This window comes from Pithys albifrons, chromosome 28 (genome assembly GCF_047495875.1).
Source record: "Pithys albifrons albifrons isolate INPA30051 chromosome 28, PitAlb_v1, whole genome shotgun sequence".
Classification (NCBI taxonomy): Eukaryota; Metazoa; Chordata; class Aves; order Passeriformes; family Thamnophilidae; genus Pithys; species Pithys albifrons.
Window position 1 is genome coordinate 5720179 of NC_092485.1, and position 12664 is coordinate 5732842.

General features: G+C 58.2%; 1 protein-coding gene across 5 annotated transcripts in view; it reads left to right on the forward strand.

Annotated features, from left to right (window-relative positions):
* CCND3 (cyclin D3) overlaps window positions 1–12442 on the forward strand; it is a 38519-nt gene extending 26077 nt beyond the window's left edge. For 3 of the 5 annotated variants that reach the window (XM_071578759.1, XM_071578760.1, XM_071578757.1), the window contains 3 exons: window positions 1146–1361; window positions 7169–7328; window positions 7762–10727. In XM_071578759.1, the coding sequence (XP_071434860.1) occupies window positions 1146–1361; window positions 7169–7328; window positions 7762–8546 (1161 nt within the window). In that variant the 3' untranslated portion in view covers window positions 8547–10727. The other 2 variants (XM_071578758.1, XM_071578761.1) reach the window with 2 other exon arrangements.
* Window positions 12443–12664: the final 222 nt, after the last annotated feature.

The window sequence follows — 12664 nt, forward strand, 5'->3', positions numbered from 1 at the left end:
CGGGCTCGGGGCTGCGAGTGCTGGTTAAAGAGGGAAATAATAACGCTACTATTTACTTCCCCAAATTGAGATGAAGGTGCCTCTGTGCAGGGTGGGGGTCGGGGCGGGGGGAGCTCAGGGGGCTCTGCGGGAGGTGGTGGCAGGGAGGTCTCGCCAAAGGGACGGCTCTGCAGGGCAGGGATGAGTCGGGATGAACCTCCCGGTGCTCCAGCCCGGCCGCTGCTGCAGAAAGCACCGCCAAGAGAAATCAAGTTTTGCTTTTTAAAGGGCTTTTTTTCCTCCTCTGCTGTTCTGTTTCTGCAATCCCCTCTCTGAGGAGGGTGTCAGATAAAAAGCTGCTGCTGCGGGACCTGTTGCTGCGAAGCCCTAAAGGCGGTGGGAAGTGGGTGACACTTGGCAGTTGTCACACCCCTGTCGGTGTCCCCAGCCGGAGGAGGAGGAGGAGGATGGGCTTTGCTGCAGAATGAGGAGAAACCGCAATATTTTTATGGTCGTGTTGAAAGAAGGAAGTTAAATATGACAAGTGTTTTGATACTGTTGGGAGATAAGGGCAGAGCGCTGAAATTTGGAGCTGCTGGATCCTGTGGCTGAGGGAGGAGGACTCGCAGACCTGCATTGATTTGGGTGCAGCCACTGATTCTTCGTGTGTGTGTGTGTGTGTGGAGCACTCGAGGTGGAATTGCCAGCAGTGCATCCTGCTCTGTTAAGTCTCCAGCTGGAGATATGCTGGAACTGCTCATTTTCTCCAGAGGTCCCCAGTGCCCACAGGGCACGAGGTGGCAGCTTTGCCACCCAGCTGGCTGGGGACATCCCCAGCAGGGGAGACCAGAAACGGGGCCAGATCAAGCGATTTTGGTTTGACTTGTGCTCTCTCTAGTTGCACCTAAATTCTGCTGCCTTCCCCAGGAAGATGAAGTCTGGAGGCCTTGGGGAAGCTCCGTGCTGGTGCAACCCCAGGGATGTCCTCAGGGTTATTAACCTGGAGCTCATTGACCCCAGAGGACCTGGGACCTCCAGAGCCCTGATGAGTGTGAAACAGCGAGAGCAGAGGCTCTGAGGCTGCAGGGCAGGCAGGGGCTGGGCAGTCCTGTGCTGAGAAAAACTGCCTGTTATTTTATTTTGTCTCTGTCCCTGGGTTTTGCCAGGTGTGTGAGGAGCAGAAGTGTGAGGAAGAAGTTTTCCCCCTGGCCATGAATTACGTGGATCGTTACCTGTCGTCGGTGCCCGTGCAGAAAAATCACCTGCAGCTTCTGGGGGCTGTGTGCATGCTCCTGGCCTCCAAACTGAGAGAAACCATGCCCCTGACCGTGGAGAAGCTCTGCATTTACACAGACAACTCCATCACACCTCAGCAGCTCCTGGTAATCACCCTCTTGGCCACCTCTTCCCTCCTGCATCCTGTTGCTTGGCATCACACCTGCCTCTGTGTCCCTCTTCTTCCTCCCACTCCCTCACCTCCCTCTGAATTCCAACCTTCTCCTGGTCCTGCTGGGTGTGATGCCTGTTGGTGGAGACCTTTCCATCCTCCCTGTTCTGGGAAGCAGAATTGGCCCCTTCAGGTTGCAGGGGAAGGTCCTTGTGCCTCCCGTGCTCGTTGCCAGCCCTGGGCTGTCACCCTGGGCTGTCACCCTGGACTGTCACCCTGGGCTGTCACCCTGGGCTGTCACTCTGCACCCTCAGGCAGAAGTTCAGTTCTGAGGATTGGAAAGGCACAGTGTTTTCATGTCTGATAACAAAGATCCAAACCTCTGAGTTCAACTTCACCAGTGCAGGAGGAAACTGGAGAGCCCCTTTTCTTGGGGCCTTCCGTGCTGGTGGCTCAGAGCCCTGGGGAGGAAATGGTCACCTCGAGTGAGAAACATCCCTGGAGAGACTGTTTGCCCCAAGAATTTCTCAGGGTTACTCATTGCCTCGTTAAGTATCTCTAGTTTTTTGGGCAGGGGTGGGTGGGGTGATTTGAGTGTGATTTGTCCCCACGGTGGGGAGGGAACCCACAAAACTTTCAAGTGTGAATCAAGGGCAGTTCTGGTAACTGAGGAGCTCTGGTATGAACATGGTTTTTTCCAAGTGCCAGTGAAAGGCTGGGGAAAATCCCCTCACCTCCATGACCCTCTCCCTGCAGTCATTTGGGTGTGGTGGTTGTCTTAATTAGCACTCTCCGGTGAGTGATTACTATGGATTGTGGGGAGGGGTGGGAAGGCACAGAGGAAACACTTGTTGCTTCCCTGGATGCTGAGTCCTGGCAACGTCCCTGAGACCTGTTGTAGTGACTCCTGTAGCCCGGGCTTGGCTGCAGGGAGTTGGTCTGGGTGGACACCCCACTCATACACCCTGTGGATCCCAGTGGTGTTCCATTCTGATTCATTTGGTGATTTCTTGGGGAGGGTTTGCTGTTTTCAGTTGCATCCTGAGCCCTGTTTGCAGGAGGCTCCTCCCAAAGGCCAGTGGAGGGTGCAGGTGGGGAGTGGGCAGAGCATGTGCAGCATCCCTGGAGACTTTCCTTTGCTCTCCAACTCCAGTGTTAATTCCTCCTTGCTCAGAGTCTTTTTTATTTCTTCCCCTGAGGTTTGTCAGCAGGAAGCTGTGGCCAAGCAGCACCACAATGTTCATTTTCCCTTCTCCCTCCTGCTGGCAGCACTGGGGTGGAGCTGCAGGAGGAAAGTGCTGTCTGATGTCTGTTCTTCACTTCTGATCCTGCAGGTCTCAGTCCTGGGCTTCTCCTTCCCTGTAATTTTTATCCCCAGCATCCTGAGTTGCTCTCAGGAGGCACAGACCTCTTGTGGATGAAAATGGCTTCACTTGGGAGGGTCAAAGGCTTTTCCAGGCAAATAGGATCCCTTTCCCACTGAGCAGTGCAGGGGTTTATTGCTGGTCATCAAAGGGCTGAGCAGAGGCATCAGGAACCAGCCTGGCCCTCCCAGAGGGGACCTGAGGCTCTGGCAGATCTCTGGGCAGGAGCTGCTCCACAGCCCATCATCAGGGAGTCAACCTTCCCTGCCCACCACGAGGCTGGATTTCCATGGATTTTAACCCTCTTTGGAGCACATCCTGCTCCAGTCTCCCATTGTCCTCCCAGGAAAGGGGGCGTGGAGGGAACATCCACTGAAGGGTTTGGGCTTTGGGACCAGGCAGAGTTAGTGCTGGATTACAACACCCAGAGCTGCTGTTTCCCCCTCTGTGCTAATCAGGGGATGTTGCTGCTCTTTCACAACCTTCCAGGGTGGGGAGGGGAAGGGGAAGAGGAAGGGGAGCTTCTTCATCAGTGTTTGGACAATGGTGCCTCCTGGCCTCTTCCCATGGATCGGTGCCATCTCTGCTTCCAGGGGTCCCCCGGCCCCTCGGGGGGAGCTGCTCACATTCCCAGCAGGTTGGTCTCCTGCTCCTGCCACATGCTTGGCACCAGCTCAGGGCCTTGGAAAGGACACACTTGAGACAAAATCTTGATGAAGTCATTTTAGGGAGAAGGAAATGATGCAACGAGGGACTTGTCCATTTGGAGGAAGTTGGATTTCCTTCAGGGGTGTTATCTAACCTACCTTTTTATTTTTTTTCTCCTTTAATAAAGTCTTTTCTGGCCTGTGCAAGAGGGTGTTCAGCTGCTTGGGGGTAGCAGTTGTAAGTCTCCTCCATCTGCCTGCTTTGCTCCTAATACATTGGCTTATCTTGGAAATCTTCAAGTTCAGGGTTAGTTTTGCCAACAGCCAGGAATTTCCTGGCAAAGACTGAGGAGGATGGAGCCTCCAGGTAGATGGTGAAGGCAGCAGCAGTGGCCCTGAAGGCCATGAAGAGAAGGGAGAGCTGAGTAGAGAGGTGTTTCCTTGCTTTCCCTTCTGCTTGTGGCTCAGGTGGGACAGACACCAGGAGTTGATACCTTTGCCCTTGACACCCAGACTGGAACTGTGCCCAGGGCATGGAAACAGACATTTGCCCCCATTTCCCATTTGCAGGTGGACTTTGGTGGCTGCTCATTTCTGTAGCTGCTCAGGGGGTGGGTGACCAGCCTCTCTCTGCACCCTCTGTGTGAGTCACCTCGGGAGCACTGAGTGTGTCACCAGGGCTGTGACAGTGCCAGATGGCCCCTTCTCAACTGCAGGGACAAAATCCTGTACAGCTCCCTTTGCTCCTGCAGCCAGGGCTGCTGCAGAGGGGGGTGGGCTCTGCTCCCAGATGGATTTGCAGATCCTGCAGGCACAGAGGGTGTGTGGGTGTTGTGAGGACAGAGCTTGATATGCAGTGTGGCTGTCACTACATGACAGGAGAAGCTGCTGTGACTGTCACATCCCAGATGGAGTTTGCAGAGCTGGAAATGGAGTCAAACAGTCTCTGCCTGTGGCTCAGGTCTGTCTGAGGGTGCACAGGCTGTTTGGCTGCAGCAGGACTGTGCTCACCTGGGCAGAGCAGGGAGGCAAAGGGAGTTCTGCTTTCCTGCCTTCTTTTTGTTTCTCTCCTTTGGGATGGAGCCAGGAGGGATCAGACTTAGTGGGAAAACTCTGCTGTGTGATTTCCACCCCCAGAGATGCTGACCAGGCACGGAGAGCTCTGCCCTGGGGAGTCTTGCAGGAGAGGATCTGATGCATTCCCAGCACTGGGATGCCCCGTGGGCAGTGCTGGGATGCCCCGTGGGCAGTGCTGGGATGCCCCGTGGGCAGTGCTGGGATGCCCCGTGGGCAGTGCTGGGATGCCCTGTGGGCAGTGCTGGCAGCTTTCAGCCCTTCCACGAGGAGAGTGAACTCTGCAGGCTGTAGAAACAAAGGGACATTTTCCACTTTCTTCCTCTCTTTCATTGCCCAGGCAGGGCCTGATTGAATGAGGTGCAAAACAAAATGCCAGGAAAAGGATGTTTGCTCCATCAGCGGCGCTGCTGTCGCAGACCTGCCTGTCCTGTCCCTCGCTGCTTTTGTTCTGCTCCGTCCACAGATAAAGTGATTCAGAGCTTCTGCCATGGAGCTGAGGGCGGGGAGTCCCCAGGGTCAGCAGGAGAGGGGCGAGGAGCAGGGTGGTTTGGCAGGAGAGAGGCTTCCCTGAGTTAAATCCTGTGAGCTGGTGACAGTCCTTGGCGCCAGGCGCCTTCAGCTGCCGCCCTGGAGCCAGCAGGGCCTGGGATCAGCCCTCCTGGAACAGCCGGGGCTGGAGGAGGAGGAGGAGGATGAACCTGGCTCTGGAAAGGAGCTGCTGTTGTGCCTTGCAAAGGGACAGGCTGTCCCAGATCAGTCCCTGTCCCAGGTGGGGTCTGCTGAGCTGCAGCTGGATTTGGGTATCCCCCTTGGACAACATCCCAACAGGGACAGGCTCTGCCCCAGCAGTGAGGACAGTGTGTGGCAGTGACAGTGACACGCTGTGGAGCAGCTCTGGGAGGAAAGGCAGGAGCAGGAGCCTGCAGTGGTGCTGGGCTGGGTCCAGCTCAGGACAGTCTGTACCTTTGTTGCCTTCTTTTCCCAAGCTGATCTCTCCCCTCTGCTCCGATCCCTCCTTGGACCAGGCACTCCCTGACCTGTGCTGTGATCCTCTCGAGCTCTTTACAAGCTTTCTTCTTGCTTTTATCCCTTGAATTTGGCTTAAAACTGCAGCAGCCCTGCCAGGCTGGCCATCCATATGGGAGGTGGGAGCCTGTGGAGGCGAGGAACAGTTTCCTGGGTGGAAAAGTGCAGGCTGTGAAGTGGCATCTGGCACCTTGGGCCTCAGGGGGGTCTGGAGCAGGCTGAGCAGTGCTGCTCATTCAGGCAACTCAAAGCTGGTTTGTTGTGTAAAGGGAAGGAGAGTTTAACAAAAAAGGGAGAAAATGAAGATATGACCCCAGGAAAAAATTTCACTTGTACAAATCCATGTTCTGGAGCCCTTTGGCACCTCTGAGCAGCACTGTTGGGGAAAGGAATGGCCCTGAAATGGAGACACCTGACACAAATGCCAGTCCAGCCCTGGCCTTTCTGACATACCTGGACCTCGTTACCAAAACCAGATTTGCTGCTGATCCTGAGAAGGAGAGAAAATGGGACCAGAGACCATCATTGTGGCTTGGGACATGGGGGAGCTGGGCCTGGCAGAGGGTGAGGGCTGCCTGTGGCATTGCTGCTGGCATGGGAGGGCAAATGGTCCTGGGAAGACACAGCTCTCTCCTCTCCTGAGTGACACAGGGGCACAGTCACACCCAGAGCTGCATTCAGCTGCTGCTCCAGCCACATCACAGAGACCTTGGCACTGATGGCAGAGCAGGGAATTGAGTGCAGGGGTCCCAGATTCTGTGCTGAGGCTCCAGTGTGGGGCTCCCCTTGTGCTCACCTTGGCTGGGTGCTGAGCTTGGGGCCTGCTGGGTGATGGCTCTGCCGAGGGCTGGTCCAAGGCTGCACTCTGTCCATGTCAGGACTGATGCCCAGGGCTGGCAGAGCCAGGAGAGGCTCAGCAGGTGCCAAGAGATCCAGCTCAGAACCATGCAGGGCACCCAGCCTTGCCACCATCTGCTCCCCAGCTCCCAGCCAGCACTGGCAGGGTCATGGAGGTATCACAGAAATCCCTGTTGGATGCTTGGAGGGAGCAGCTCAGCTGGGATGGAGATGTTGGCAGTCACTGGGACGCACCAGTGTATGTTGGTGGGGGAGGTGGGAGCTGATGTGGCTGTTCAGTGCCTCCTCCCCTGCGAAGCTGCTGGGGATGCTCTGCTGAGCACGACTGGAGGCTCTCCTGGTGGAGAAGAGGTGGGATGAGTAGGGGAGGTTCTGCCCAAATGCTGCATTCCCAGCCTAGGACCTGCATTCCCAGGCCCCGAGCTCTGCAGGCCCTGCTGTTCCCTTTGCTGTGATGGTGTTACCCCAGGCTGGACTGTTCCTGGGAGCCTGGACATCAGCCTGTCTCCTGGGAGTGGAGAAGGGAAATGGGAATGCTGGCCCTGCAGCCCCTTGCCCTGGTTTTCCCTCTGAGGCTGTAGCAGCAGTTGCACAGAGAGGAGCATCGATGGCTAATCCCACTGCTCCCTGGAAAGAAGAAACCAGATTTATTGCTTCCTCTTCTGAGCTTTGCTCCCAGCCCTGCAGCAGCTCAGGGCTGGAATTGTGCCACAGTCACAGAGTGGGGACAGCCCCTCTTTCCCTGCCTGTCCCCAGGGTTGTGCTGGGCTGTCCCTCCCCAGCCTGCCCCAGCCCTGCTCCCTGATATCCTGTCTGTCCTCACTCTGCAGCACTGGGAGCTTCTGGTCCTGGAGAAGCTAAAGTGGGACCTGGTCTCAGTGATAGCCAACGATTTCCTGCCCCACATCCTCCACCACCTCCCACTGCCTGGGGACAGGGTGGAGCTGGTGAAGAAACACGCCCAGACCTTCATCGCCCTTTGTGCCACAGGTGGGTGCTGGGTCCCCTGGGCTGCTCTGGGTCACCTGGACTGGTCTCTGCCTTTTTTGGGGGGCTGAGGGGCTGCCTTCATTCTAATGCAAGCCATTCAAGATGGGATAATGGTCTCGGGTGCCCTAGAGATGCCAGGAGAGCAGAGCCGTGTGCCAGCCCCTCGCTGTGCCTATGGGAGGGTGTCTGGGGCTGAGTCTGAGCTTTTCTCAGCCTCTCCCTCAGTCTCTAGAGCCACCTCACCTCAGGACTTCTGCAGTCGTTGCTCTGTCAAGCTGTCGCTCAGTTGTCCTTCACCCTTTTCTCCTGGCTGAGCTGCAGAAGCCCCTCTGTCAGCCCCTCTTGAGTTTCCCAGGGAAATCACAGTCCCAAACACCACGTGTGCCCTCACTAACAGCCTCTCTCTGCCCCTGTGTCCCTGTGCTGGCTCCAGACTACACCTTTGTGATGTACCCCCCGTCCATGGTCGCCACGGGCAGCATCGGGGCCGCCATCCATGGGCTGACCATCTCCGTGAGCGGCTTCGGCGGCGAGGCCATCACGGAGCTGCTGGCCGGGATCACGGGCACGGAGGTGGTGAGTGGGCACAGGGAGCTGCTGGCCGGGATCACGGGCACGGAGGTGGTGAGTGGGCACAGGGAGCTGCTGGCCGGGATCACGGGCACGGAGGTGGTGAGTGGGCACAGGGAGCTGCTGGCCGGGATCACGGGCACGGAGGTGGTGAGTGGGCACAGGGAGCTGCTGGCCGGGATCACGGGCATGGAGGTGGTGAGTGGGCACAGGGAGCTGCTGGCAGGGATCATGGGCACGGAGGTGGTGAGTGGGCACAGGGAGCTGCTGGCCGGGATCACGGGCATGGAGGTGGTGAGTGGGCACAGGGAGCTGCTGGCTGGGATCACGGGCACGGAGGTGGTGAGTGGGCACAGGGAGCTGCTGGCTGGGATCATGGGCATGGAGGTGGTGAGTGGGCACAGGGAGCTGCTGGCCGGGATCACGGGCACGGAGGTGGTGAGTGGGCACAGGGAGCTGCTGGGAACCCTCTTTCTTAGAGGAAGAACTTTACGTGGAGGGTGGCAGAGCACTGGGAAAGGGAGGATGTGGAGTGTCTGGAGACATTCCAAACCCACGTGGACACGTTCCTGTGCCACCTTGGCAGGAGGTTGGAATGTGTGGACTCCAGAGGGCCCTTCCAACCCCAGCTATTCTGTGATTCTTTGAAATCAGCAACGGTGCTGATTTTGGTTTGAGGAGGGCCAGGGGATGAGGGAGCATCCCAAAACAGCAGCCTCTGACGGCCCCGTGGCTGCCTGGGCAGGGCAGGGCGGGCTCAGGAGCCTTTGAAATGCCACACAAAGGGCAGCGTCTGTTCCCTGCACGGGCAGGTGTTGGCAGGATCGGGTTGACAGGGTGGGATGGGGCAGAGGGAGAAGTCGGGCTCGGCATCTGCTCCCCTGCACCGGTGTCTGGTTGCAGGTGCCCCGGACTGGGGGGAGGGTATGGGGGGCACGAAGCCTTTCAACCTTTGGAGACATCAGGATTGGGCGGGGGAGCATCTGCCAGCCCCTCCAGTGCCCTTAGAGCAGGGAAGGGGGATCCTGTTGGGCTCCTCAGGTTGCTCCTGCTGCAGCATCAGGAGCTTTTCCTCTGCAAGGGCCCCTTTGATGTCCCCTCCTGGCCGGCGCTGCCAGGTGGGTTACAGTCCCCTGGCAGGGCTTCGCTGGGCAGGGCTGGGGGGGCTGCCAGGAGCCTTTGTCCAGGCAGGAGGTTGGGCGGGAGGCTCCTGATCCCTTTGCAGAGATGGAATTTGTTTGCTGGAGCCTTTTTGAAGGGAGTCGGTGCAGCCACCTGCTCCCAAGCTGCTGTGGGGCTGGGGCAGGGGCTGCAACCTGCTCCAGGTCAGGGCTGGGGGGCAACAGGTGGGAAGCAGCAGCCGAAACGGAGCCCAGCACAGCTCTGCCACCCTCCCTCCCCAGGGCATCTGCTGTGCCCCCAGCCTGCCCAGCTTCAGGTGCTGCACAAACAGCCCTGCCCAGGCAGGACCACAGCAGCTCCTGGAGGATCCTGGGATGTGCCCACACCGTTGCAGGGCTCCTGGGAGAGCACCTGGCCTTGGCCTCCCGTGTCTGTGGTGTGGTGCTTCTCCATGAGCCATGTGGTGTCCCCAGGCCGTGGCTGTTTCCCCTCTGGCTCCAGCTGGAGGAGTGACCCCTTCCTGCAGCTGCCACGGCCAAGACAGGCAGTTTTGGGGCTGCAGGGGCAGAGGGGGACGGTGATGCGAGGCTGGGCCAGCTCCATGGCCAGCAGGAGCCTGGCTGTGTGTGCCAAAGCTGGCTTTGGCACCTGCCAAAATTGCCGATGGAGAGCCTGGGGCTGGACTGGCAGTGGTGACACAGAAACTGGGGCTGGACTGGCTGTGGTTGATGGAGAGCCAGGGCTGGACTGGCCGTGGTGGCCCAGAGCCTGGGGCTGTATGGCCATGGTGGCCCAGAGCCGGGGTGGGTGCCCTGTCCCTGTCCCGGTGCTCCCAGGCAGGCGGCTGTGCTGCTGACGGGAAGCCGAGCCGGGGAAGGGGCGCTGGGCGTTGCTATTTTCGCTCGCCACATCCTCTGTCAGTTTCTAAGAACCGGTGGTGGATTCCTGGTAAGAGATTTCGGGGTGTGACAATATCCCCGAGGTGTGAGCTGCCCCCGGGCTGGGCCGTGCCAGCTGGTGCCACCTCCGTGCCACCTCGGAGCGTCCGGCGGCTCCGGTGTCCGAGTGGGAGTTTCCTCCCCTGGTTACAGCTCATGTGGGGAAAAAACAGAGTGAGGTTTGCATTTCTAATGGGGGGTGATGGTGAGGGAACACATGGGTGGCTTTTGGGCCAGGGAGGTCCTGCCTCGGAGACTCCTGGAGTCTCAGTGCCCATCAACCTGCGCATCCAGTGGGATTCCTGTGCCTGGCTCCACTGCAGGACCACCCTGAGCTCTGGGAGAGGCAGGGGGGTCCGTGGGCTCTCTGTGCCGTAGGCCAGCCATGGCTCATGGATCTGGGAAGCTTGGACCATAAAGGCCAGTTCAGGGTGCACAGAGCACCTCTGCCCTTGCCATGATGCTGAAATCACCCCCTGCTTCCAGGCGTGAGCCTGGTGCTTTGGGAAGCTCTCATGGGCCCAGTGTCTATTCCTGGAGAATGTGCTCAAGCAGGGAGGGTGGGAGAGGATAACCAGAGCGTGGGGCTTCACCTGGGGAGGGGCCCAAAGCACAGATAAGCTGGAGATTCCCCTCGGTGGAGAGAAGCTCCTGTTGTGTTTGGATGCTCTGGGGGGTCAGAGGTGCAGCCCAGCAGCTGCTCAGAATGATTCCTAAGGCTCCCACCTCTGAGGAGCAGAGAACTGAAGCCTGTTGTGTCTCTCCCTCTGCCCAGGACTGCCTGAAGGCCTGCCAGGAGCAGATCGAGGCAGCCTTAGCCGAGAGCCTGAAGCAGGCGTCGCAGTCCCAGCCGGAGTTCAGCGCCAAGGCGGCGGCGTACGGGGGCAGCCAGCCCACCAGCACCCCCACGGACGTCACCGACGTCAACCTGTGACCAGCCCCTTCCCCAGAGCTGCTCCTCACCCTGGGCACCCCCAGCTCGCTGCATCCCACCCACCCACAAGCCAGCCAGCCCCTCCTGGGCATCCCTCCCACCACTGGGGCGTGGGGCAGGATCCCTGCTCGGAGCTGCTGCGGGGGCTTGGGGTGAAGCGACTGGTTTTGTGGTGACAGGGCACAAGAATGCTGGGGATGGGGAGCAGGACCCCAAAAGAAGTTGGAATTGTTTCTCTGTTGGTGTTTCCCTGGCTCTCAGGGGTGTTTACGGTGACTTCCAGCCCCGTGGGGGCCATAAATCACGGACAGTGAGTGCTGCCCCTGCCCTGCGGGACCAAAACCCTCCCAGCCCCCATCTCCTCCCCGAGCCGGGGAGTTGTGGGGCCATGGGAGGGACCTGCACGTTCCAGAGGAGGGGGATACTCCCCAGTTTCCCTCCTGGACCCACAGGGTTCCCTTTGGAAGGAGGGAGCAGCTGCTCAGTGGCCCCTCAGTCCCCATTGCTTCGTGCCAGATTCCTGCAGCTCCGGGGGCAGTTGTGCAGCTGCTTCTGCTTGAAGGGGAACTGTGGGGCTTGTTTGTTGTTGCTGTTGGATTTTGGGAACGTGCTCCTCATCTGTGCAGGAGGGTCCTGGCCTTGGGAGGAGGCAGACTTGGGCACTGTCCCCTTGGATTCTGCTGGCCCACAAAGGCTGCTTAATTTATTCTTAACTGCTGGGAAATAGGGAGGGAGGAGACTTGGCATTCCTTGGTGTGGGGCCTGGATGCTGCTCTCCTCTCCTTCCGAAAAAGTGCCTTCCCCCTTCGCCCCTTCCCTGCCTCCCTGGGCAATGGGAGACTCACTTGGAAGCTGGTTGGTCCTTTGGTAGCTTAGGCATCAGACTAGGATTTAAGGAATACCTTTGAATGTGCTGCTATAGTCTGGGCTGCATCTCCAGCCTGGCAGGGCAGGGACCTTGGATCCCACTCCGGAGGGGGCTGTGTGATGTGTATCCATGTGGATCCGAGCTGTGTCCTGCCAGGGTGGAAAACTTGCTGCGCACTTGAGTTGGAAAAGCAATTCCTGCGTTTTTTGTATTGTTGTTGTTACCCTGTTAGTTTTTTATAAAAAGTGTTTAAAAAAATAATGCTGCTTTTCTATGAAAGAACCATTACAGAGTGGAATTGTATTAACCAGGAGAAGCCAGAGACTCTGCAGGGATGGGAGGCAGACGCTGCTGGGGGACCTCTGGACACGTGGCTCTGTGGCTCTTGTCCTCCCGTGGGAGATGTGGAAAAGAAGGTGGAAATCTTCCCTTTTGGATGCCACTAGACACAAAAAAGAGGCGGAAAAAGGTGGGGCTGCCTTGTCCAGAGGTGCCCTTGAGCTGCTGCCTCCTGCAAGCAGGAGGGCTGGGACAGAGCCTGGCTGTGCAAAAGGAAATGTTTTTTTATATATAAATGAGTTTTAATTTAAGAGTAAACTGGTTTGGTGTTCACTTGCAAGAGTCCCACTGCTGGGAGAGCCAGAGAACCCCGTGATGTTGCAATAAAGTATTTTAAAGAAGACTGAGCGGCTCGAGGGTTTCCCTGTGCGATTCCCAGGGCAGAGCTCAGATCCCTGGCCCTCTGGGCACTGGGCTGAGCCCCATCCCTGGGGGGCTCCAGCCTTGTGTTTCCCAGGGTGGAACAGGGAGGGTGCAGACAGGACACCCCCAGCCCCACTGAGAGGTTCCCAGGTAAGTGCAGCCTTGTGGGACACAGGAGGAAGGTGCCCCCTGGGGCTGGTGG